Source organism: Hyaena hyaena, unplaced genomic scaffold (assembly GCF_003009895.1).
Source record: "Hyaena hyaena isolate Hyena2069 unplaced genomic scaffold, ASM300989v1 scaffold_427, whole genome shotgun sequence".
Lineage (NCBI taxonomy): Eukaryota > Metazoa > Chordata > Mammalia > Carnivora > Hyaenidae > Hyaena > Hyaena hyaena.
In genome coordinates, this window is record NW_024081064.1 from 1,534,196 (window position 1) to 1,560,128 (window position 25,933).

General features: G+C 54.3%; 1 protein-coding gene across 6 annotated transcripts in view; it reads left to right on the plus strand.

Annotated features, from left to right (window-relative positions):
* Window positions 1-3,918: 3,918 nt before the first annotated feature.
* Window positions 3,919-25,933, plus strand: part of BCL11B (BAF chromatin remodeling complex subunit BCL11B) — an 89,795-nt gene continuing 67,780 nt past the window's right edge. For 2 of the 6 annotated variants that reach the window (XM_039252910.1, XM_039252914.1), the window contains exons 1-2: window positions 3,919-4,042; window positions 17,661-18,029. In XM_039252910.1, coding sequence (XP_039108841.1) covers window positions 3,985-4,042; window positions 17,661-18,029 — 427 coding nt within the window. In that variant the 5' untranslated portion in view covers window positions 3,919-3,984. Of the gene's footprint in view, window positions 4,043-12,858; window positions 13,054-17,660; window positions 18,030-25,933 lie in introns of those variants that run through there. The other 4 variants (XM_039252911.1, XM_039252915.1, XM_039252909.1 and 1 more) reach the window with 2 other exon arrangements.

A 25,933-nucleotide genomic window follows, 5' to 3' on the forward strand; every position in this document is an offset into this window, starting at 1 on the left:
TTTCTATATGTTCCTATGTTAAGCACCTGTGCACGCACTTGCGCACACACGCGCACACACTTTTTGGGGACAGGACTGACTTTTATGCTATACAAAGGTTTGGTAGCTGAAGGGGTGGGGTGGGGTGTGTGTGTGTGCAGTGACCTTCTCAGAAGGGTACTGGACACCTTGCCTGTCTAGGGTCCTGAGTAAGGAGTAGGGCCCAGGCTCCACCAGCCCCTCCAGCACCGCCTGCCGTCTGGGCATCAAGAGAGAGGACGTACCAGTGGGGGCCAACTGCCAAAGCCAGGCGGGGTCGAGGGAGAGGTTAAGGTTGGGGGAGAGGCAGCTATTGATCCTGCGTGGAACGAGAGACAGAGAGCGCAGCAAGACTAAAGGGGGAGCTGTGAGACCAGACATTAACAGCTTTCAGCGCTAATGATGCCCGTGCCAGACGGGCAGAGGGAAAAAAAGGAGACTGGAGCGGCAGCTGGGATTGCTCTCTAGCTGCACCCGCCGCCTCGCCTCTCGGGCGGGCAGGAGGGAGGTGGAGGGGGACGCGGAGGAAGGGGGGGGAGGAGAGGGCCAGGGGGCCAGCTCAGGGCTGGGCAGGGGCAGGACGTCCTCTTCTGGGCCGCCGCGAGGTGGAGCGCGCCGGCGGGTGGCGGCGTGTCCGGCCCTGCGCCGGCCCGCCCGCGCGTCCCTCTTCCCGCCGTCGGGGCAGCACGGGGCCAATGAGGAAGTGCTCTCCGGGTCCGTCGCGGCCCGCGCCGCCCCCTGCCCGCTACTTCCTGCCAGGGGTGGGGCAGGGGTGCCCGGGTCCGCAGACCCCGCCGCAGGAGCTACAGCCGGAGCTCCTGAGCGTCCTGCGCAGACCGCGGAGGGGCCCCCTTTCTTGAGGGGGGCTGTCGCTGCCCCCCAGGCCACAGACCGGGTCCCCAGTCCTTGGAAACAACCCCCAAGAGGACCAGGGTCGTAGGTTGGAATTTTGGGCACCGGGCCACTGGTGGCGCCGAGCAACGGGGTAGCCTCGGCGATGTGAGTCAGACCTGCCCCGGGGCGCTGTGTGACCTTGGGCAAAACGCTCACCCTTTCTGGACTCCACATTGCCGGTTCTCAGAGCGCTAATTCCCAGATTTAGGAGTCTGGGTCGGTTGGGACGACCAGTTTATGGCTTTCTTAAGTTTATTAAAGGCGCGTGTGAGGATTTTTTTGTTACTTAGGCCACTTTCCTGGAAAGATTTTCACGGTGGGGCTGGATGGGAGGAGGGAGAGGTAGGTGCCTCTGGACTTTGGACCACGTGGAGGTGAGGTGGAGGTGGAGGTGGTGGGCAGCTGTGTGTAGCGGAGGTGGGGACAATGCCGATTCCTGTCCACCCCCTCCCTGCCCAGTGCCCACCTCCTCGGACGCAGACCCTTCAGCCCAGTTCGTAAAATTGCATGCTAGGGCGCATTTTATTGTTATTAAATTAGAGGCGGGGGTGGGGGGGGGTTGGACAGGGAGTTCTTTCTGGTCTCACTGCGCTCTAAGTTGTCGGTGCCTTCGCCCCACCCAAGACCCTGGGGGCGAGCTGAAAACCCGAGTGTCCCCCAAGGAAAAGGCCCGGAGGGAGGCGGCGCTCCGGGAGGCGTCACCGCCCAGCCAGTCGCTGGAGTGCAGCCGCCGGAGCCCGGCCTGGGGGCGGGGTGGGTTGGGTGCAGCTGGGCTCGCCCGCGAAGCCCAGCCCTGAGCCAGGCCCCGACCCGCCCTGGCCGCCTCCCGGCCCAACCGGAGAAACCCCGAGATGGGAGAGGGGTCCAGCGCGTGGCGCTTCCAGCCCTGGAGGCGGGCCATCAATAAGACGAAGTTGGCCGCGGCCTGCGGAGGGACGGGGCGCGGGGTAGGGGGAGATGTCCACGCGGCCGAAGCCTGGCCTTGTCCCCAGGCCACGGACAGGCCCCCACAACTCCTCTTGTCCTCGCCGGCTGGAGATCAAACGGCTGACAAGGCAGCTGTGTCCTTCCCAGTCTGACGGGAGATTTCAAGTCCTGCCCTGGGCAGACGCGCACTGGGGGCGGGGGTGGGGGATGCTACTCGCAGGTGTCAGTAATTGTCAGGGGGGAGAGAGGGGAGTGAGGGACCGGAGGGGGTCACCCACCGGAGAATCTTCAGATGTCCAGCCACGCCCACTTCTGGGTCAACCCGTGCAAGTCCCTCTCCCACGCAGAGCACCCTGTCTCCTGACCCCTACGCTTCCCACAGACCCAGGCCTCAAGGAGTGGGACCCGTGTTGGACCTCAAGGAGTTAATGGGGGGAGCGCACGGATTCGGGAATGGGACTCCCACAAGGTCTCCCGTTCCTGTTCCCCCAGTTGTGCTCTTAATTCTTTCCTTCTTTTACTTTTATTTTGTCCACTTGGCTCTCCCAGTTTGAAATATCAGGATATCTATGGAGACACTTTTTGGAAGTTTAACCCTGACCCCCCCCCCGCCCCCATAAAGCAAAAGTAAAAAAACTAACAAACTGACCATGTCCCCCAGTCCCCTTGTCGACCCCAGTCCGCTTACACAGCCCTTCCCCCCTTCAGTCCAAAAGAGCTTTTGGCGGGGTGGGTGGGGACTTGCGTGGATTCAACTAACTTCCACGCACTCCGCACTCCCCCTTCCTTCTCAGGGGGGTCCTGCTCCCCGGAGGGGAGGAGAGATGAAGAAGATTTTCTTTTATTTAAAAATACCCTCCTTCCCCTCCCCTTCTGCGAGGCGGGTGCACGGGGAGAAGAGGAGCGCACAAAAACGCCGTCTGCACGTGTGGCCGGCCTGGACGGGTGTGCGCACTGGCGAGTGTGTGTGTGTGCGCGCGCGCGCGCGCGCGAGTGTGTCTCTGTGTGTGCTTTCTTGTTCTCTTACAGGGTACAATGTTAAAAAGCCACCGCTAGTCGCCCCCAGTGCTCCGACTCTCTGGGTCTTTTTGTCTCTAGTGCAGATTAAACGTCACGTCCGCACTTGAACTTGAATTTTATCCCATTGTACAGAGGCAGCCCCAGCCATAGAGAGACCGAGAGCTCCCAGAGAACCCGGACTCCGCCATCTTCACGTTGCAATCTATAGCTCCCAGTCCGCGCCCGCACCGACCCAGGCGCACTGGGCGAGCCGCCCCTCAGCCCCACTCCCCCCGGGCCCGCGGCGCCAGGGGAGCGCTGGGGAGCGCTCGCGGGGACCCGGCAGCCTCTCCGGCCGGCGCCAGCCTGCCAGGTGAACTGGGAAGGAACCGCTCCTGGAGTCCCCCCAGAGCCTCGGAAGGGTCAGTCTCCGAGAAAAAAACAGGCAGCCCGCAGAAAGCCCAGAAACAACCGAACCCGGGCAGTTTTACATTGCTTTGGGTTTTTTGAGGGGGCGGGGTGAGGGGGTACGAGACAAGTCCCCAAGTTTTCTTTGCTTTTTTTTTTTCTTTTATTTTTTATTTGTTTGCATTTTTCTCCCCACCCCCCACCCCCCACCTCCTGGTAGAAGTGCGCTTTCCACCTACCAGACCCTGAAAGAAAGTGTCAGGAGCCGGTGCAAAATCCGGTTTAAGTTCAAGAAGACATTTGGAAGTCCAGGAGGCCAAGCAGTTTGAAGAAGTGGAAGCGATTTTTTTTTTCCTTCAAAAGAATATATTTTAAAGAAACCGGCCAGTCCGCGGCAAGCAACAGCAGATTTTTTTTTGCCTCTTTCTCCTATTTTAGATCGAGAGATTTTTTTTCTTTTTTTCCTTTTCTTTTTCTTTTTGCAAACAAAGCAAAAAACAGCATAGAAGAAAGAGCAAAATAAAGAAGAAGAGAAGGAAGAGAGGGCAAGAGAGGAAGGGGGAAAAAAAAAAACAAAACACCAACCCGGGCAGAGGAGGAGGCGCGGCGGCGGCGGCGGCGGCGGCGGCGGCAGCGGCAGCGGCGGCGGCGGCGGCGGCGGCGGCGGCTCGGACCCCCTCCCCCGGCTCCCCCCATCAGTGCAGCTCTCCGGGCGATGCCAGAATAGATGCCGGGGCAATGTCCCGCCGCAAACAGGGCAACCCGCAGCACTTGTCCCAGAGGGAGCTCATCACCCGTAAGTGTCCGCTGCGTGCGCGCCAGGGGCCGGAGGATGGGGCTCCGGGTGCCCGGGGCTGGGTACACCGAGCCGGGCGCCGCCGGGCCGAGCGCCGGGGCTGCCCGCCGGCTCGCGGAGGCAGCTGCGTCGGCCCAGAGCATGGTGGGGGGCGGGGGGTGCCTAGGAAAGTTTCTTTGCAGCCCCGAGAGTCGGAGCGCTACGCAGGCAGACGCGCCTCGGGCTCGAGGGCCTGCGGAGCGGGCTCCGGGCCGGGGAGGGGGCGCGCAGGCTGGAGGAGGTGTGTGTGCACGCGGAGCCCGGCTGGACGCTCGCCCCTCCGAGCGGCGTGTGTGGCGGCGGCGGCGCTGGTGGCGGGGTTTGGAGAGGAGGGGGAGGGGGCTGGGGGAGCGGAGGGGGAGGGGGGAGCCGGGAAGTGGGGAAAAGTTGGCGAGCGCGTGGGTCCGCTCTGACGGCGCGGGCGGAGGAGAGCGGGGTGCGCTCCGGCCTAGGGGAGACGCGGGGCGAGAGGCCGCCGGCGGCTCCCGGCCCGCGGTCGCTGCACTCGGCCGGGCAGGGCGCCGGCCACGCCGGTCCTAGCATTCCGCCGCCGCCTTTCTCTCCCCTCCTCTTGCTATTTGCAAAAGAATCCAGCTGCGCGGCTGTTTGCTGGGCTCTTGCCTCCCCCCCCCCCCCCATATCCCCACCTCCGCCTGTCTCCTGGGATGATCTTGTCTTCTATCCCCCACTCCAAAAAAAGGTGGGGGGGGGATTGGGGGCTGGTGAAAAAAACCCGCCACGGGGAAAAAGAAGGATTGCCAGCCAGGATTGGTAAGAGAGGGATGTGCTTGTAAAATAGGAAGAAAAAAAAAAAGAAAGAAAGAAAAAGAAAAAAAAAGGGAAAATTAAAAAAAAGAAAAGGGAGAGAGACCTATCAGTGTCTTACCCATCTTTCTATCTCCTCATCTTTCGTCTCGCTTCTCTAAATAAACAAGGCAGGTCGCCGTGGAAATCCACCGGCTGAAACCGTGTGGATTTCCAACAAGGGGCCGGGCAGGCAAAGTCAGGCAGCGGGGCAGGGACGCAGCAGTTCGGAGCGCCCCGGTGGGGTTTGTTCAGAACAGGGGAAGGGCGAGCGCGAGCCGCCCAGGTGCGGGGTTTGCAGGGGAGCTCGCCCCGAGTGCCCGCGCGCTTGCAGGGGGAAGCGCGGCTCGCAGCGGTCCCGGCCCGGCGCAGCCCGCGGGGCCGCTGCTCCGCGGCGCGCGAACATCTCCCCGCGGTCCTTTCTCTCGCCGTGCCTCCTAGATCGCCGTTGCCTTTTTTTCTTTTTTAATTGCAATAGAAATAAAACATCCTCGGGGTGTCATCGAGACCACGGGCAGGTTGTGTTCCCTTGCCATCGTCCGAGCACCTCGTCCGGCTGGGGCCGGGGCAGCCCGCGCGGAGGTGGGAGAGGGCTGCGCGCCCAGCCGCCGCCGAGGACTGGCTGCGGGGCGGCCGAGAGCCGAATATTTATGTTATATTTTAAAAAATTTAAATAAATAAATAAATATATAAAGGGGCTCTCCCCTCCCCTGAACACCCAGCATAGGAGCCATCTGCTCGGAGCATTTGCTGCTGCCGTCTCTCCTTTGTTACAGCAGATACATTAGTAAGAATTTGTGGATTTATTATTGTTATTTTGGGGAGGGGAATAGATTTTTAAAGCGGGGTTCGCCTTGGGAGAGGGATGCGTTTTTTTGGTGGGAGAGAGCAGAACTTCTCTTTTATTTTGTACCATTGTAACATCAAAGAAGGCTTACTGATTGCATTTAAAACAAAATGTTTTACAACCAGACTTGAGCCTGGTTTGATCAAGGTCCTTTTCTGGGCCAGTTGATGTTGGGTCCTTTTACCTAGCCGGTAGCCATCGCTTAATGCCTCTGCACCCCCCACCCCCTTTAGGTGCTGGACTGGTTGTTACAATGTCTATATTTGCAGAGGTCAATTTCTGTAGGAGGCAATTTGCTCCTCTATAGCCTCTGTATAATTGTAAGGGTTGTTTTTGAGGAGGGGGAAGTTGAGGGGGGTGTTCGGGCAGGGGTGGGGGGGCAGGTGTTAGGGCTGCATTGCCAGGCTGGAAGCAGCGAAAGGAGCCGGGAGTGTTTGGGGGGGGAGTGGGGGGGGGGGGGGGGGGGGGGCAGAAGCAGGTAGGTTCGCTTTCCTTTTGCTCTCTGCTCCTCTGGCATTCCGGGGACAACAGGAGAAAGCCCTGGCCAGGAAGACGGCTGGCAGCTGGGCGGGGGGGGGACAAGGCGTGCCTGGTGCCACATCCTTCCATCCTTCATTTGTTCCTGCTCTCTCTCTCAGCCTTGCTTGGAGCGGTGCTGCAGCCGCTGGCTGCCACTGGAGCAGGGCGGGAGAGAGAGGAGAGAGGCCAAGGAAAAGAGGGGCAAAAGATATCTTGCCTGCCTTTTAGGGGCGCATGGAGCCCAGGGCGCGTGCAGGGGGTCAAGCGGAGAGAGCCGTCCAACCAGTTTTCAGACAAGGCAATTTATTATCAAAAAGCAGCTGGCTTTTCTGTTTGTCCTGTGTCACCCGGGAGGTGGGAGGGCAGGCAGCGTAATGGCAAGAATTGGACGCAGTTTAGGCTGCGTGGCCCGTGAAAGTGTTTCCCCACAGTGATGCAAGGGTCGTGGGCTTAGGGTGCCGTGGAGCCCTGCGCCGGCAAAAGGAGTGCTGTCACAGCCTTGAGCCCGGGTTCCGTTCTCGATTTTAAATGTGAAAGGAGCTGCCCCAGATGTGGTGTGTCTTCAGTGGGGTGGCAGCCCCTCTTCTGCAGAGAGGATGCAACTTAGCTTAACTGCTGGTCTGGGAACGGCAAGAGCGTGGAAACAGCAGATCATCTTGGGCGGGGGTGGGGTGGGGAGGCGGTTGGAGAAGAGCTCTATAGTGAGCTGGTTCAGTGTACAGACAGGGCCAGAGAGTGGAAGAGAAGTGTAAAGCAGTATGAGGAGACAGCTGGGGATGGACACCTGGGCTTCTGGTTTGCTTCAAAATCTTTGACCCAGATGGATATGGCTTTTAGAACCAGAGGACAGACACAGCTATTAATAAAAACAAACACAAAACAACACAGTGACAATAGTGAGAGGGAAGAAGAGGGGGCAGCGGCTGGCCAGGCAGAGGAGGGAAGGGCCGTGAGCCCGCCGTGCCAGACAGGGAGAGCAGGGGGGAATGAAATGAAGTCCCGTCCACGAAAGAGCTCCGTGGCTTTTCAAAGAAAATAGGATGTCCGTGGCAAATTCTACAACCCCAGCGAAGGTGATTTTTCCAAGAACCTACCAACAGGTTTCCTTGGAAGATCAGTAATTTTCTGTATGAATTCATGATTTTGCAAACCAGCTAGAGACCCAAGGTTTGACACGGGAAGTTAGGCGAACTGCGTTAATTTCATGGTTGCCTTTTAAATTGGGTTTTGCTGTAGCTGTGTGTTTTGGAGGTGGCTGGGTTCACAATGACCTTAACTCCCTGGGGTACAGTGTATCTCCAGTGGTCCACAGGCTTTCAAGATTGGGCCTCGGATAAATTTCACAAGCCATGCGCCCCTCTTTTTTTGGGGGGGGTAATGGGCGGGGGGAGTGAAGTTTGTCTCCCACTCTGCACAGAAGGGAACCCCATGTCATTAGAAGTGTGATATAAGTCAGCTGCTCTGATTCCACGGGAGAATAAAAATGTGTTCATCAAAGGTGTTATGCCAGGCTGATTTTATTCATTTGTAATTCACACCTGAGAGAAAACAGCCGTGAGCGTATTTTAACAACCCTTAATATTTTTAAAGGGTATTCTTTCCTTCCCTGAATATTATGTACATATGCATATTTTTTTCTTTAAGGGTGGGGAGCTTGCTATCTGCCTGGACTTTGGCCTTGGCGATTTTTGTCTGGCCTTCAAAATATTTCGTAACAGAAAACGAGTCATTTCTCAAGTGCCGGAGCGAATGCAAGTGGCTTTGGTGAAGCCGGCCTTAGGAACATGGAGGGAGGCTGAGGTCAGATGGCTGGGGTGTGACACTTTGCTGTCTGCCGTGCAGGGCCGAATGGGGCTTACTGACTGAGGACAAGACCAGCTCTAGGTGCATCTGATGGTAATTAGCATTAGGTCTCAGGTGAGATGGAAGCACGCGGAACAGTTCGTTTACAGACAGCAGCTGCCTACTGTCGAACGCACCAGTTTCTAGCGTCTTATCAGAATCGAGCTCTTGACGCTTTTCGCTTAGAGCACACGTCTTGCACCAGCATTCCCTTTCTCCTTTTCATCTCCTTTCTCAATCGCTCTGCATTCTCTGTTGCTTGTTGTGATAAAATACTTCTCCAAAATAAACTTTCAGTTGAATTGGCTTTTGGTTGATGGCAAGCCTGAAACGCCGAGCCCCGCCTGGTGCCACTTGGCAGCTAGGGGGAGCTCGGTGCCCGTGTCATGGCTTGGCGCCTCCGCTACAATGGGCCAGGAACGGGCTTCCGTGGGCTTCCATCCGCTGCCGCAGCAGTTTGCGTTGCTGCTGCAAAATGTCTTAAGTGTGAAGTTGTAATATTGATTTTCCTGCAGAGATTCGAGCGGGACAAAATGAGAATATAAGTTTGAGAAATCATTTTCAAGCCGTTGGCATTGATTTACAAGCCCTCACTAGGCAGACAGGGGCCTTTTTCTTTCTTTCTTTCTTTTTTCTTCCTTCCTCTTCCTGATTTTTTTTTAAACAATTAAAATGGTTAGCTCGAATGGGTGTGTTTCCCCCCGTTAGTCTGTGGTCTTGACTTTCTGAAAATTCCATTAGGCTCTTAGGGCATCTGTGATCAGGTTGGGGGGCGGTCTGGGAAGAGCGTCCATCATTTTGTCCATTTCTGTGTTGCATGTCAGAGACCCAGGGAACGGTCGAGAAGCACTGCTTTTGGGAGTCATGCTCCTAAAGGAGCTTGATGAATGGAAATCCTTTCAGCTCAGGTTTTATAACACTTGGATCCTCAATGCCATTTATTAGGTAATGTTCCCACTGTACTAAGGGAAATAGCGCCATTCCCCGAAGATATCAAATGCCAACTCAAATAATGTGTAAAACTTTGTTTGGAAGGAGTATAGGCTTGCTAAAGCTTTCACCCCAAACAGTGCCCTTAACGGTTGGCTTTTAATGAGACTCTTTCTCTCCTAAACGTGTAATTTAGTGCTGGGGCATATGTGTGCTTTTGATCACGGGATTTCTGGATCTATGATGTCTTCTCCAAGTTCAAGAAATCTGCAGACAGCACAGTTAACCCCGAGTCTTGTGCCTGAGTTCAATATATGGGCAGAAGAGGTTGCCCTGAGATGGGAAAGAGGGCTTTATTCTAACCTGAAAGAGAAATAAATTAGGTCAGACAAAAGCCTAGTGCTGTCATCAGCTGAGAAAGAGGCTTCACTCTCCAGCGCGGAGGGCCAGCAATTTATCTGATGATTTCTCTACTTCATTTAATGTTTGAATTGAGCCAGTCGTGAGCGTAGCGCGGCCGCGAGCTCATCTGACAATTCAGGATGGAAGTGGTGCAGTCACCTCGCAGCCTTGGGCTGGGCAGTGGCCTTTGACCTTCAGAATACCGTTAAAAAAATTCAGTTTAGAAATCGCCACCCCTCCGCCTTGGAACTTGGGAGAGTTTCACAAGCTGTAACTAAACACAGACCGCAGAGATGACGGTGCTTGACAAAAACAATGTAATATGGGGAGGGTAGAGATGGGGTTCTTGACCTTCGGGATGGCCTCCTGTGTCTCTTGTGTCTAGAGGGAGGGCCCTCTGGCTGTCCCAATAGGGCCTACCTTTAGCCGAAGCTCTCCAAGGACTTGCGACTCCAGGTTTACTGCTGGGGTCACATCGGGGAGGACGAGGAAAAATAAATGCTCCTTGGGGACTGCACCCAGCACCACACGGTCAAGTAGCTGATGGCGGCCACCTGTCCTTCTCTTAAGGTGGTGTTAGTGGTAGGCACAGTGATGTATTTTTTCACGGGGAGAGGGCCCAGAGAAATACTGGGAATGAAGGTCTGTCACCCAGCTGCTCTGCATATGGCTTTGTCATTTCGCAGTGCTCTTCATTCACGCACACGATTGGGTCTGAGGTCCTGAGTGCCCTGTGCCCGTTCCCCGCACCCCCACCCCATTCCTTCTTCCCAGAAATCTCTCTTTCTTCCCAGAGAGCCAGCGAGATCTGCTCCTGTTCTGGTCCTCGTTTCTCTACCCCCTCCCCAAGAAACGCCGTTTGTTGACTGCCTCTTTGGAGCAGGGGTTTCCCCAGGGCCTGTATAAAAAGTGCCAATAGCAGGCTATTTGGGGACCCACACAAGCACAGGGACACACTTCTTTCGTCTTCTGCACGAGCCAGTGGCGGGAGGGAGGGTTTGGGGGGGGGGGATAGCGTCAGTTTTACTGGCAAAAGTGACACCAGATCGAGGTTTGATTAATGGTGCTGCGTTCACCGGGACTTTTTGTCCGGCATTTTGACACACGCCAAGTCTTTTGTGTGGTTCCTGAAATTCAAGAAATTCATTCTTTATTTCTTTTTTTTCTTTCTTCCTTTCTTTTTTTTTCCAAGAGAGCTGATAATCTGCTTGGGTGTTGAATTAGCCAGCCTGAGTTATTTTACTAGAGTGAAATCCCAGACCACACAAAATTAAGTAACTTCAAAGTTAAAAAAAAAATCGTCTGTTTTATACAACTTTTTTATGACCTCCTTCCACTGAACTGCAGAAACACAAATACATTTGTGAACGTGCTGGTGAGTCCTCTGCTAAAACAACGCGCACAAATGACTGGAGAAAGTTGAATGCCAACGTTACTGCGATTAGCGTGTGCTTCAGAAATGGATGTGCTGCTAAGAATTTTTTTTTAAATGGGGTCATGTTTAAATTTCTACCTTGGAAAGGAGATGTTGAAAATGGCTTCTGTCCCTCCTCTGTTGCTCTGAGCCTCAGAGAATGTCCTCCAGTGAAAGGCTTCAGCAGCCTGGTGTCCTGTATTGGAAGGTCCTTTCTTTTCTTCTGCTTAGCACCTTTGAAAAAGCACAGCATTAAATAAAACAAATCTCTTCATTTGGCCTCAAAGCATGCTTTTATATCCCATCCTGATGAGCCCTGTTGTGGCTCTGAAGATGTAAGGCATTTCCAGCTTTTGGACTCTTCTGAACGTGCTTGGAAAGGTTTCTACGGTGGTAAATCTTTTTTCTTTTCTTTCTTTTAAAGCAACTATTTTATTTATCAAAACATGGGTCACTCCATTCTCTGGTTTTGTGGAGTTGGCTTTTTGTTAGTAACCTTTCAGTCATGGACAGGGTCTGTGAATGCACCTGAACGCTGCTTTCCTTATTCATTTTGCCTTTTTTTTTTTGGCTGCTTTTGAATGTGTGAGACCAGGCCCCCTGAGCTCAGATTTGGGAGCTCTGGAGAGGTGGATGCGGTGGGAGGAAGGGAGGCTTGGGTGGTGATGGTCTGCAGCGTAAGTTAAGGGTGTTTTTCAAGGAGCTGTTGTTAATATGCCAAAAGCACCCTGAAAACAGGCTGAGGGGTATAGGGCAGTGCTGTCTGTGGGGGGGGTCCTCCTCCCACCCTCAGACCTCCCCACGGGGGCTGGCGACTGACATTCTTCCTGTACCCCCAACAGGAGCTTTGCCTTCCTGGAATGCAGGCCAGGCTCAGGCCCTCCCCCGCAGGCCCCTCAGCCAGACCCCAGGTCATATCCACGGGTCTTCCCCCTGTCTTCCTACCCGGATGCCAGAAATCACACAGTTTCACTGGAGGCTAGAGCTGGGGTTGAGAGGGGGGAGCAGAAAGGGCCCCTTGGGTTTGGTGGCCCTGCGTGTGCCCGACCTAACAGCGGACTTGAGGGCGCTAGAGAGGAGGCCTTTGGAGGATGTGGGAGAGGCACAGGGCCTAGGCCAGCAGCTCTGAGACCTGGGCGGGGCGCCCTGCTCAGCCCTCCTGAGAGGGCAGGCGGTCAGGTGAGGGAGTTCACCTGTGCCACGTGGCCTGCTTCGACCGCCAGGCTGTGTCCTCCCAGGGCCGGAGGCCGCCCTGGGTCTTGCAGGCTGGCCTCACTGGCTGCAGGAATTCGGCGGGCAGAGGGGGCAGGCGACCGGACGGTGGCTCCCACCCTCAGACGCGTCCTAACCCCCTGGCCCCGTGAGGACATTCCCCCTAACGCTCGCCTGGCTGGGCCTCGGATCCGTTCTTATCTCCGCCGCCTCGCCGGGCACTTCATTATTCCCAATGTTCGAGAACTTCATAAAACCTCTTGTCGTGCCTTTAAGCGCCATCTAGTCATAGATTATTTTCTCCACCAAGAATTGATTCCTTCTCTCTCCCATCCACCCGTCTCCCTCCTTCCCTCCCCTCGGTTGTTATTTTCTCTTGGATCCAATAAATTAAAAATTGATGGCAGCTCAGAAAGTGTTGTGCTCCGTCGAGTGCGCGTGTTGGCGGCGCGGCAGCGTCGCCTGGAGTCCCAGCCCCTCCCGGAACGTTTGCGGGGAGGAGAATGAAAAGATCCCTTCGCAGATTATTGGTGCGCGTGGGCTCGCCGGCAAGGGCTTCTGTCTTCGTAGGAAGCAGGTGTAAGGCCTCCAGTCGGACGCCGGGCGCCGGCGGACGGATGCCGAACGTTTCTTGTAAACACGCGTATACATCACGACGGTGGCTGTGACGTTGGTAGCACACGATTTTTAGAGCCTGGCACCCCTCCCCCCACATCCTTCTCCTCCCCATGCCCCCATCACCGACACAATAATTCTTGTAGGTTTCTCTTGGACTGGGGCTTAGGCGTTAGAGATTTGGATTTGAATCGGTGCAGGGTAGGGGCAGCATGGGCCTGTGTGCCCTAAGTGAAGCAAGGCAGGCGCACTGTGCTTTTGGGACAGCGGACGGTCGGCCCCCCGGCTGGAATTCCCCCAAAGGGCAGGTGCATGGCCAGTTGTTACAGATGGACCAGGGCGGGTGGGGCCCTTGGAGCCCTGCGTGTGGGGGAAATCACTGGCCAGGTAAGGCCCTGCTAAGCCTTAGCAGCGGCTGAGGGGGTGGGGTGGGGGGGCGGGCTGCTGGCTGCTTGGCCGGTCCGCCTTAATGAGGTCTTTCCATTTCTGTCTTCTGCCCCAAATTCCTTCCCAGCCGAGCTAAGGCGTGAGGGGGTTCGTCTGAAGATCAGGCGCTTCCCCATCTACTTAACAAATATCCACTACTATTTGTGAACCCTGATTTCATTGCTTCTAAATGCGTTTATCAGCTGGGAGGTGGTCTAGTCTTGTAAATAAAATGTGGTTTTGTTGTAAAAGAAAATTAACTCTGTGTGTGTGTGTGTTTGAGGGAGAAAATATATGTCTGTCCACGAGCTTTAGGATTTCGTGTTTCAGAACTGACCCCAGTGTGATAGCTGACATTTGAACCAGAGGCCCGCCGCATCCACTCGTTTTTCCTCTTAATGAGTCAAACATTTTAGCAATCCCTGTCCTTCATTCGGCTCATAACGGCGAGAGCAGCAATATTTTCCGAGCCGCCTGACACTTGGGGAGGTTTTCACGAAAGCAGAAGTCATGTCGGAGGGAAGACCTCATCTCTGCCTTCTTTCTTCAAGGGCCTGAGTTTGCAGGACGAGGCAGCCTGAGGGGCTGGCCTGTTGGGTCTTGGGAATTCGAAAAGCTGGTTTTGTTCTGTGTCTTTTCTTTTCTCCTTGCCCGGTGCTTTCTTCTCTCTGGGTGACAGTCTGGGCAGCTCTGGCTCCGCCAGCCGGGGCCTGGTGTCTCTGAGCTGTGTGGGGCCCGGAGGCCCTGGCTGCCCACGGGACAGGGAAAGGAGGGTTCCAGGAGCGCCAGGCTTGTCTCCCTGGGCCCTTCCCTCAGCGTGGCGAGTGGCTTCTTCTCCTTTTATTTCTGCCGGCGTCAGTACAGTTCTCAGAAGGGACGCACGCGCGCGCACACGCGCCCCACACACCCAGCCTGGTATCCGCCTGCCGGCGGAAATGAAGCCACAGCCCGACTTTGGAGGTGTCTCCGAGGGCCGTGACATGAGCCTCCAGGCTGAGCAAGCTGTCTTGGTCCGCCCCCTGCGCCCCAAAGCGTGACAGTTGAGGGCTTCATGCTGACTCTGCTGCCTGAACTTTGGGGGGGGGTGTTGTTGCCACCCTCCTGGGAAGTATCTCAGGCTGCGGGCGAAGCCCAGGGCCCCACAGCCCAGGGGTGGAGAGAGGAAACCCCATTCTTGGAGCTGTCATCTTCGCGTTTTACTTTCAACACTGACAGTGGGAGGGAAGATTTGTCTGTTTGTTTCTCTTGCCCCTGGCCCTCCCTCGGGGGCAGGCGAGCTGGGCGCTGGGTGCTGGGAGGTCCGGGTTCAGAGCTGTCTGCAGGACACCCCGCGGGGGCTGGCTGCCCAGGAGGCCTGGCCGCAGAGGGGGCTGGGGGAGGGGGCGGGGCCCAGAGTGGGGACCGCAGCTCAGTGAACAGTTTTGGATATACTTTCAAACTCAGTGAAGGGGGTTCACAAGGCCTGCTGCATGAGGAAAGTGAAAAGGCAGAGAGAGCCAAATAAAGGAAAGAATACCAGATGTTACCAGAAAAAAAAAAAAAAAAGAGAGAGAGAGAGAGAGAACTGCTGGTACTAAGGGTCCGGAGAGAGAGCTCATGAACAGGCGTACATGACCTTTGCTCATTTTCAAAGTAGCCGGTGTTTCTTTTGAATTAGAAGGACGAATTGAAATTAATGTAGCTTAAACCCTGGGAGCAGAGAGGAGGTGTTGGAGCTTTCTAGAGCTCTTCCCAGGGGAGCAGACAGACAGGGCTGAAAAAGTTAATGAAAAGCAAAACAAAACAGAACAAGGAAAAGAAAGATTAAATTATTGAGCGGCAGACACCCCCCTCCCCGCCCCCGCCCCTAGTCCTCAGCGAGGATGGTCACGTTGGAAGGGACAGTGACTGTGATGTGTGCCAGGCCTGCTCACCAGTGGCTTGCTACCCTTCCCACCAGCAAGCTCACCCCTGCTCCGTCTGAATGCTGTTTCATTTTGTCCTTTTTTTTTTTTTTTTTTTTTTTTTCAGCTCATTTCCTTTGTGCCTCTCTCCTTTTTTTTTTTAACAAAACAATATTTTGACATCCTCCTCCCATTTATTAGAGCTCCCTCTCTAGAAATGGCGCACAATACATCCTTATATTTCTAAAGAACTGTTTTCACAGCCCTCTCCTTTGGCTCTGAAATTATGTATATGTAATTGGTAATTAAAGGTGCGAGCTTTTCAATATAAACAGTATTGCTCAATGTTAGATCATTAAAGGGAAAAGAAGCACCGAATAATTACCTTTTACATTCTGACAAACCGTTTGCAGGAATCTGGTCCCCCTACAACCACCGTTTGGTGTGAGGGTTGTGATTACATTTTAACCATACCAGAGCATCTTTTCATAAAATAAATTGGTAAATTAATTGTGTATTGTCTTTCAGCTCTTTTTTTAACCAAATTCCTGATTCTTTTTTTAAATTTTTTTAATTTTTTACATTTTTAAATTTTAATTGTTTTTTCTTTCTGAGAGAGAGAGAGAGAGACAGTGAGCAGGGGAGGGTCAGAGAGAGAGGGAGGCACAGAATCCAAAACAGGCTCCAGGCTCTGAGCTGTCAGCACAGAACCTGACGCAGGGCTTGAACCCATAAACTGTGAGATCATGACCTGAGCCGAAGTCCGACACTTAACTGAGTTACCCTGGCCCCCACCCCCCCTTTTTTTTTTTTTTTTTTTTTTAGTAAGAGTGTAATTAATGGTTCCCGGGGCTGGCTTGGTGAAAACTGTTTTTCTTACCTTATAGGTTCTTTGTGTTAGAGATATGCAGGCAACAGATTTAGAAATTCTTCACCTTCAGGGTATTTTTGTAGTGCCATGGGTCTAATGCATGTCTATATATAATTCATGGAGGTCTCTGTCTGCTTTTTTGTAACCACAGGCAGGATCTCAAATCGTAACTTCCCTTCCCAGCAACACCTATGTATGTGCCCACCAGTCCACGTGGGGTGCAAACGTGCTGTTTGCATATACGGTCCATGCTACATTCAGCATCGCACATGGACTCTCCCAGGCCCTGAAGAAGCTGTGTTTAGAAAATCCAGAACAGTGATTTATATGTAGGATGGAAGATGCCACAGAATTTTTTCCTTAAATTATCTGTTCTTTGGCTCTGGCCCGTCAGTAACTTCACGGCCACGGAATGTGCTTTCCTCCCTTCTGTTCCTTCTCCCTGTTCCTCTGTGGTTTTCATCGTCCCTCACTTAAATACCGTACAACTTAACGTCTACCTGCCTCCTTGGGTCGCAGGCCTCTGGATGCCTCTTGGCTCTTCTGAGGACCCTAACACTTGTGCCATCTTTACGCCCAAGTTATTGGCTCTGGAAAAATTCTAACCCAAGTGTGCTCAGACCCTGAGTGTCCACTTCCCTTATTTATGACACTTTTGGCTGCCGAGCCCTCCAGCTTTCCCCCTGGGGGTTGCTGCTTTTTGAGGCATTTATTGGCTTCAAAATATTTGGGTCCTATGTCCCCTACCAAAAAAAAAAAAAAAGGAAATATATCGACTGCTAAAGAAACGTGAAAATGTGCAGCCCATTCAAAGTGTGGCTTCTCATCGGCCAAGAAATGCTTTTGGAGTCTGAACAGTTTTTTTCCCCCTTTCTCTGGGAGTGAAAATAAAACCAACAAACAAACAGACAGTGGGGGAGCTGACGAGTGTTGGGAAATCTACAAAGTGATGGAAGTCCGACCAGGGCAGGAGCCCGCGGTTGGCAGGAAAGACAGCTCCCTCTTCAGCGAGCACTCTCCCTTCCCCGGCATTGTGCTTTCCTTCACGATTTCTTTTTGAACCAACACTCACTTGTTGCTTTCTGAGCATGTGGGCTCCTTTCTCTCCCAAGGGCTGGCTGCCTGATGCCTGTCTGGGGTGCTGCTTTCTTGTCTGGGGTGCGGCCAGGTCTGAGGTAGATGGAGACGAGCAGGGCTTCCATGAATGGGGAGGACGGGAATGAAAGGTGGAAGGGAAGGGGGAGGGCAGCAGATCCAGCCCAAGCAGGGGTCAACCGGCCCTGGCTCACAGCCTTGGCTGCCCCCTGGCATCACCTGGGGAGTCTTAAAAAACAAAGAGACAATCTGGTGTTCGGATCTCCCTGTAACTGGTCTGAGGTGCCGGCAGAGCACAGAGTGGGGGGCGGTTTGGAGCTCCCCGGGTGATTCTCAGAGGATGTAAAGTGGGAGAGACACATCTCTAGCTCGAAGCACCGGGCTCAGGACCCGCTTGTGAAAGCGGGATGGACGTTCTGTGCGTGTGCACGTGTGTGTGTTTACATGCTGTTTCGTGGGGGGAGGGTGTTGGGGGGGAATTGACAGCAAATAAACTACAAAGCAGTCAGTTCAGCAGTGCATTAAGCCACAGACAGGAGCTGCGAAGTTGCTCCTGGAGCCTCACTTTGCCCATCCGTGACTTCCAGGGGCCATGCGGGGGCTTGCTGACCTCTAGCATCTTCCTCCTGCTGGGGAAGGGTTGGAATGGCCGAGGGGAGCCTGTGATTGCCTAAGCCCACCTCTGTCTTCTCTGCCCCCTTCTCCTCTCTCTCTTCCAGCAGAGGCTGACCATGTGGAGGCCGCCATCCTCGAAGAAGACGAGGGTCTGGAGATAGAGGAGCCCAGCAGCCTGGGGCTGATGGTGGGTGGCCCCGACCCTGACCTGCTCACCTGCGGACAGTGTCAGATGAACTTCCCCCTGGGGGACATCCTGGTTTTTATAGAGCACAAGAAGAAACAGTGTGGCGGCAGCCTGGGTGCTTGCTACGACAAAGGCCTGGACAAGGGCAGCCCGCCGCCCTCCTCACGCTCCGAGCTCAGGAAAGTGTCCGAGCCGGTGGAGATCGGGATCCAGGTCACGCCCGACGAAGATGACCACCTGCTCTCACCCACGAAAGGCATCTGCCCCAAGCAGGAGAACATGGCAGGTATGGAAAGTCGTACCAGCCAGGACGCTGCCGAAGCCATCTCCCGGCTCCCACACCCGCCTCCCCACCTTGCCCGGCCCGGTGTCTGCTGGGAGGGTCTGGGGCCTATGGGGATAGGACCGCCAGCTGGGGCTCGCCCTTTCTGAGGGGCCACCGTCCGGGTGACCCTCAGGACGAGACAGACCCGGGGCTCAGAGAGGCACAGCTGGCTGAGGGTTGCTTTGCTTTTGGTAGTGAGACTCTGTTGTGGGTGTAGGTGGCCAGGGGTACAGAACAGAAATTCGGAAGGCTACATGGCCCTCGGTTTGCTGGTGTTCTTGGCTTAGTCTCTGGCTGTGCAGCCAACCAGTCCTGGATTGGACTCTGTTCTTCATAGCTTGGACAAATCAGTTTTCCCATCTGTGAAATGGAGCTAATGAAATCTGTCTCCATAGGGTTGCTGTGAAGTGTGTGTGAAGTGTGTGTGAAGATGTGGCCCAAGGGGAGGGCCCGGTAAGCACTTTGGAACAGGAGGCCTCATTTCCTCCTCTTCGTCTTTCTGGCCTCAGATTCCCATGTGTAACCAGAGGTGATCTCAGAGGCCCCTTCTGATGTTGTCTGATCCTTCCGGTAGGTGTAAGGAAGGGCTCGTGGGGACGTGCTGGGGTATGGCGCCCGGCTCCGGAGGCTGGACATGCCCTTTGTCATGACCAGCCGGACAGCCGGTGTCAGGTCGCGTCCTCCAGTCAGGTCTGTTGGCCACGGTGAGTTGGCACCAGGTCCCGCCGGGCTGTGGCCGTGCCGCCCTAGAGCCTCCTCCGGGGAGCCCCTGCTCTGTGCAGTGTTTGCTTCTGGTTCCCACTTCCGAGCCTCGGAGGCCCAGCAAAGGAAGAGGGCCTTGGTGGCCCGTGTTCCCTAGAACCTACAGGAAGATGGCATCAGAGTGCATGCGGAAGAGGGTTCAAATCCTGCCAGTTGACACTGGACATGCTGCTTCCTGGGTCCAGGCCTCAGTTTTCTCATCTGTCAACAGCGAATGGGAATACTGGTCGGCCTGGTGTGAGGCTTGAATGAGCAGGGGCTCCGTAAATGCTTTGCTAGTGGAACTTTCCTATCAGGGGTCCCCTCTGGGGCCGCGGGGTGCGAGGAGTGCCGGCCGTGTTTTCAGTGTGGAAGCAGGTGCTGGAGGGACTGAGGCTCTGGGTGCTCCTCCTTGGAGGGCGGGCCTGCTGGGGGCCCAGGGCACCTGCTTCCGGCAGGTGAGATGGAGCAGAGGCCCCATCCCCCAGGAGGCAGTCAGCATAATGCAGCCAGCGAGCTGCGTGGCAGCTCGGAGAGGTTGGGCCTCGGTGTGCCCATCTGTAAAATGGGATGAATGAGATCTGTCTTGTGAAGAGACTGTGGTGGTGTGCAGACTCCCACTGGCACATGCGAGGTGCTGGGGAGGCCCCATCGAATCATACTGGCCTGTGGGCCTCACCTTCCGGTGGGAGTCTTGCAGTGACATCTCACACGCTGTCAAATTGCCAGGGGCTTTGAGGAGAAAGTCCAACACGGTCAGGGCCATGGTCATGTTGACCCCAGTTTCTCAGAGTGCCCCGCGGTGCTGAGCAGTGCTGCCTTCCTTAGTCGAGAAGGGTGCTGGGTCCCTTAGGTTGGTGCTGTGGGGGTCCCCGTGGCTTTCTTTTCTTTGACACTGAGGGGAGAGTTTCCTGGAGTAGAATAAACACCCGGTGTCAGTGTCCACAGACCTTTCTGGCGAGGGTGGGGGGTGGGGGGCTTCTGCCCATAAGACTCTGGTCCCTACTTCTGTCTCAATGGAAAGGCGTTTTGCTTTTACTGAAAACCATCCAAGCCCTCCTTTTACATTGAAGGTATTTCCCAGCGAGAGGCTGCCGATCACTGTGGGTAGGTTTGTTTAAGAAAGCGACTAAATGTGATTTCATAAAAGGCAAAGTTAATCTGCAAGGCGGCTTTGTCCTCATCCCCCCACCCTGCATCCCTTGTCTCGGGCTCTAATACTGCAGCGGCCTACAGTATTTTTATTTTATGTGTGACGAAAGATATTCTTGGCCTTTTCTGTTCAGCAACAGGACGAATGGATTTCTTCATTCTTGAAGAAATATGTAAAATAATCCCTTAGAAGTCTAAAGAGATATGTTTGTTCAAAGCATTTAAAATGTTATTCTAATCAAAGGCACAAAACAGTCTCCGTGCCGTCATCGCACTTTCTTTTCAGTCTCTCTCTTCCCTTTTTCCCCCTCCTCACTTGGGCACCAACTTTTCTTTTTCTTCTTCTTCTTCCTCTTTTTTTTATTTAATAAAAAGGAAAAGATTAAAGAATAAAACTTCAGTGGCTCAAATGTATAAAGTAATTTAATATGGTGGGAGCATTAATTATTTTAGCTTAATTGAATTCTGAGGACTTGCACTACTTGCATTTCTGTAGACAAGCCCTGTTTATTATTTCTCTGTGTAGATTAACAGTAAAGGAAACACAGATAACTTTCAGTTATTTATTGTAAAATAAATGTGTCAATTCATGTGTAAAGCAAGCTGCTCAAAGATAATTGAGGCTTTATATTTTAAGAGGGGGACTAGGAATCACAGGCGCTTCTCTACCCGGGCTTCCGGAAATCCGCACAGCTGCTGCCCAGGCCCGTGGCACCGCTGGCCTTGCCCGGGCCTCTCCTGTCCCTGCTTCCCGTCTGGGCTGGCGGGGGCGGAGGGGACGGGGCTTCACCGTGCTCCCCGGGGCCGGTTGCTGGTGGGTCCATGGCTGTTAACCTCTTGGGACTTGGCCTCTGGCTTGGCTCTCTCAAGTGAGGCTCCCATGGTGACCCACAGTGTCTTTCCTTTCCTGGGGCCGACAGACTGCGTGTTGTCTAGACTGGTTCTAGCCCTCTTGGCTTCCAGGTGGTTCTAGAGGCAGAGATCTGGGAGGCGGATGGGCAGGGCTGGCTTGTAACTGTGTGGGCTCCCTTCCACCCTCATGGGCGCCCCCAGGGCAAGACGGGGGTTGAAATCCCGTCATCAGTCATTGCACCCGGGTAGGACCCTGGATCGGATCTTTCCTTGGGACACTGGAGCCTGGAGGCGGGCATAAAAGGAAGAGTTAATGTTTTTTTCGTTTCTTTTTTTTAACGATAGAGAAGTAGGAGAGTAACAGGAGGAACTTTCTGGAGCTTTGTATCCTGGAGAGCGTTTGTTCGTTTGTTCATTCACTAAACAAGCACCTGTTGCTCTTCCCCTGCCCGAGCATCCCCACCTGGCCAAGGGGTGACGGAACCCTCAGGGGGTGGGAGCATGGCCTTCTGGGCTGCCTCTCTGCCCCCTTGGGGGATGCGGCTGAATGTGAGCAGGCAGCAATCCCGCCCTTGATGTGTGCAGTTATGGCCCTGCGCCCTGGCTGCGTGCTGTGGGCAGGGGAGGTCCGTGGAGCCCGTGTCTGAGGCCCGTCTGGGGACGGAGAGGGGCAGTAGGGCAGAGGCGGGGGCTTCAGCCTGGAGACCCGACTCCGGGGCAGCTGTCTGCCTCTGGAGGAGCTCTTCCCATTTCCTCCGTCCCCTTCCCACTGTGTTCTCCCAGCTGCGTGGACGCGTCTGACGGAGCCGGGAGGTGGGGGTAGCAGACCCTAGGGGGGGAGTGGGGAGAAGAGGTGGGCTCCGGGGTTTGCAAAGAGCAGGAGTGTCTGTGCCGTTATCTGAGGAGGGGTGGGGAGAAGGGGGCTTGGGGGGCTTGGGGTTCTCGGCCTGCACCAGGGAGGCCGCGTGCTGCCTGCCAGCCTTGGGCCACGTAACCTGACCTTCGGAGCCGCAGTTTTCTCATATGGGAGCGCACCCAACAGTAATTGTGGGGTGCAAATGACGCGTGCCTGGAGCACGGTCCACGTGCTGCGGATTCGTGCCCTCCTCCTCCTCCCTTGCGGGTGCTGTTACCCCAGCTCCATCATTCCCTGCTGTTCGCTGTGCTAACGTAGGTCTTCCAGGAGTTGAGGAGAAACTTCCATTGGGCTTAGAGAATTCTACCATCAGAAACCAAGTCCCAACAGCTGTCGTGTGCTCCCCTCCCCCAGCATCTTTGCTCACGTTACTGTCGTGTGGTGACTAGATGATGGGTTGCTCTGGGGAAGACTATGGGGAGCATGGGCTTTGGTGCCAGTCGGGAGGGGTGCAGTTCCAGAGCCCCCCCCCCGCCCCGGCAAGCCACCTCACTTTTCTGAGCCTTGGGTTCCTCACCTGTACCCACTTTTCAGTCCCATGCCAGGGACGGACCGACCCCTAAAGGACACCCACCTAACGCAGGGTCCCTCCGCAGCCCGATGCCTGACAGGCCACAGCTTCTAAAAACGGTTTTTAAAAAAGCGTGGACCCTGCCTGATGGCACGAAGTGCTTGCTCCCCAGTCAGAATCTTGAAAACAACCTGGGAGATCTCTCTCAGCCATTTCCACCGATTCCTCCTCAGAAATACCCATTTTGTAGCCACTGGAGGGAAGGCTCTTGATCACAGGTGATTCGTTTCCGCGTGTTATCACCCCTTCCATAACCAAATGAGGCTATAACTGGAGGAATGAGCCATCAGCTGTCAGTCATAGGTTTGACTTTTGCCTTTTTTCCCCCTTCCTTCCCCCAAACCCCAAATGTCAGATTTCTGGGGAAATGAGGGAGACAGGCAGCGGGTGACAGGAGGCAGCAGACCCCCCCCTGGGCTGCATGTAGCAGGCGATGGCCCCACCTGCTCTGTACATCTCCATCTGGAACCTAGGAAGGGTCAGGGGTGTGCCTGGAGGCAGGGGTGGGGTGAGGGGTCTGTGCAGCAGGCAGAACACAGGCAGAGGACTTGGTTTGGGGTCCCAGCGACCCCTCACTAGTCAAAATGTGTTGGAGAAAAGGGCTTCCGATCAGCCAGAGGATTTACAGTATGCCGCTCTGCCAATGTGCACTTCAGACTTTACAAAATAAATAAATAAAATAAACGTGAAAAGGAGAATATTAGCTTGGCCAGTGGAAGAAACTAAATAACTTGCTTGTGCTGGAAAATGGAGATAAACCCCACTTGCAGGTTGTCTTTAAAAACTTGCGCTTGATATATTTAGAGTTGTTATTTTGCCTCCAAATTAAGATTAGTTAAATCCGTGTGTGTTGTAGCATGGATTATATTTTTGTATTATCAAATCGTGACAGCTAATTATTAGTTCTGTCTGCACCAAGGCATAGCGGAGTGTGCTGCCTGAGACATGGTCCTGGGGCTGGGCATCGTAGGGCTGACCGACCCCAGGGCTTGGGCAGGGCTGGTGGGTGATGAGGAGGAAGGAGGGGCCTACCTGGTAACCCATGCCGTACTAGGTGCTTTTCTTGGCTTAGGTCATCTTGAAATAGATACCAACCTTAAAACAGATACCTCTGACCCCTCTTTGGAATAGAGAGTTCTAACCCCACTTTGACCTAATGCTTGGAGGGGCCAAGGGGCTTTGCCCAAGATCACACAGCAAAGTGGAGCCAGACTCGGGTCTGCCTGGCTACCTCAGGTAGCACAGGGAATGGAGGTTTTTAGGGAAGAGTGGTCTAACTCTGCCTGGCTGGCGGAGCCGGTGCGGGCAGGCTGTCCCTCTAGACCCCGTCCTAGGTCTTCAAAGAGCATCCCAAGGCATATGACACTTGCGGATTTAGCCCGGGGCCCTTAGGCCCCCAGAGGCCTTGACCCACGGTCTGTGGTCACCTCATACAGTTTGCCTGTACTTTGTGGTGAAGGTTTTGGAAAGGTGGGTGGTGGCAAAGAAAGCAGTGCAGTATGAATGCAGATGGGTGGACCCGGGCTGGCGTTTTGGGCTTGCCAGTGCCTTGTTGTGACCGTCAGCCAGTTTTTCACCTCTCCAAGTCCCCATTTCCTATAGCACTGGAGATATCTTTCAGGTTTTGTTAGGAGGTTTGATTTAGACCATGTATGCATGCGTGAGGTCCCTGTGGATCGTTAGCTGTTCTTAATAATCGAGAACCACTGGAGGGATCTGTGTGGGGATTCTGGCCTCCTGGCCTGAACTGGAAGGATCTCCTTGCTAACCCTCCCATTCTTGCCTGGAACTGCTTTATTTGGAGTCAGCCCTCCCGCTGTACCAGGCCTTGTGACTGGAGGCAAGCTGTTTCCCCTCGCGGAGACCCGGTTTCCGCACCTGTACCCAGGGCGTGTGCCACCCCTGCCCTGCTGGCTCCCCAGGGAGGCCAGAGACTGAAGGCAAATGGCACCAATGGCCGCAGAATGTCAGCAGCCGCAAATGTGACTGTAGCATTGAATTGTCGTTGGAAGTTTTATTCAGTTAAAAGGAGACAAGAAAATCCTAGGTAGCTACAGTTTTGTTTTTCCTTAGGTTTCCTTTAGGTTTGGGACCCTTGTTATCTGTGATTTATATGGGGGGTTCCAGGCTTACAGAGCAGTTCCAGAAGGAGGAGAGGAAGTCCGGGAAGGGAGTGAGGGAAAGGTGCTGGCTCCCAGGTGGGGAACCCAACCAACAATCAGCCTCAGTTATTATTATTATTATTATTGGGTTTTTAATTGGACAGTAAATAGTTAGCAGTTGGCTTAAGTTTTTTATTAGGCACTTGACAGCTAGCCTTTTTTTTTTTTTTTTTTTTGGCCAATTTTCATGGTGACTGATGCATAACCATTAGCTCCAGTAACTGTTGGGGGGGGGCTGCTCTGTGTCAGTAAACTATATAAGTAGGGCAGTCTGGCTGTCACCACTGTGCCCTTGTGTTCATTTTTTCACAGAAGAAACAAAAACACCGAATTTTCATATTTGAGCTTTTAACTTAACACACACTTTTAAGAACTCACGATGTACCACTCACTGTTTGAAGTGCTCTGCAACTATTAACTCATTTAAACCTTCTAACACCCCCACGAGGTAGGGTGCTGGTATCCAGCCCACAATACCAAAGAGGAAACTGAAGCACAGAGACATTAAGTAACTTGCCTGGGGTCACACAGCTGGTGAGTAGGGGCCCGGGGTGTGAACTCCGGAGGCAGCCAGGCTCTTCCTGTGGCCAAGCAGTGCTTCTCGTGGTTGTATTTCAACCTGCGTTCCCATCCACTGTCTCTGCCCCATGAAAGGTGGTAAATCAGTTATTACTTTCATTTTGTAGGAGAGGAAACCAAGTCATAGGTTAAGAGCTTTGCATAAACGCCCCGTGAATCAGTGGCAGAGTTTGGCCTAGACACCAGGCTCCCGACTTCCAGCCAGTGACCTCACAGAGAGCCCATGGGATCACACGGTCCTTTAACTGTGGCTGGCACAGGCCGCCTCCTGCTGCCAGCCAGACGATGAGTGACCTCTACTCTGAGGGTGGGGCTCAGCGATGAGGCCTGGGGTCTGACATGAGCTGAAGAAATCAGGACGGGGGACCTCTACCTGTCCTGTGCACGTCGACGGATTTTGTAACGACCGCTGTCTGTGTCAGGCCGCCTTGTTGGGAGCTGAGGTGGGCCTACTGAATGCAGGGTGGCGAGCAGCAGGCATGGTGGACCCCGGCCAGAGACCTGGGGTGTGCGTCCAAGCCCTGTGGCTGACCGGCTGTGTGACCTTGAGCAGACCCTCCCCCTCTTTGGGCCTGAGCTTTCTGAGCTGAAACAGGAGAAGGAGCTACCAGTGGTTTCCAACAGCTGCAGGAGCCCCCCCGCCCTCCTCCCCCCCCCGCGTGTGGGGGAGGGGAGGCTCCCTACCTCCTCCCACTCAGCTGCCCCAGAGGTTCTCCTCCTTTGGGCTTAGGAAGGAGATTTCTTTGAAGAAATTGGTGGCCCAAATGAAAACTCTTTGTGCTCTGAGCTGCAGAGATCTTCTGGGAGGATTTGCTGCCCTCACGGAGAGGGTGACGGAGTGTAGGCCCAGGGCCACTCCTATCTTCCAGGACCTGTCACTGATGTTGTAGAT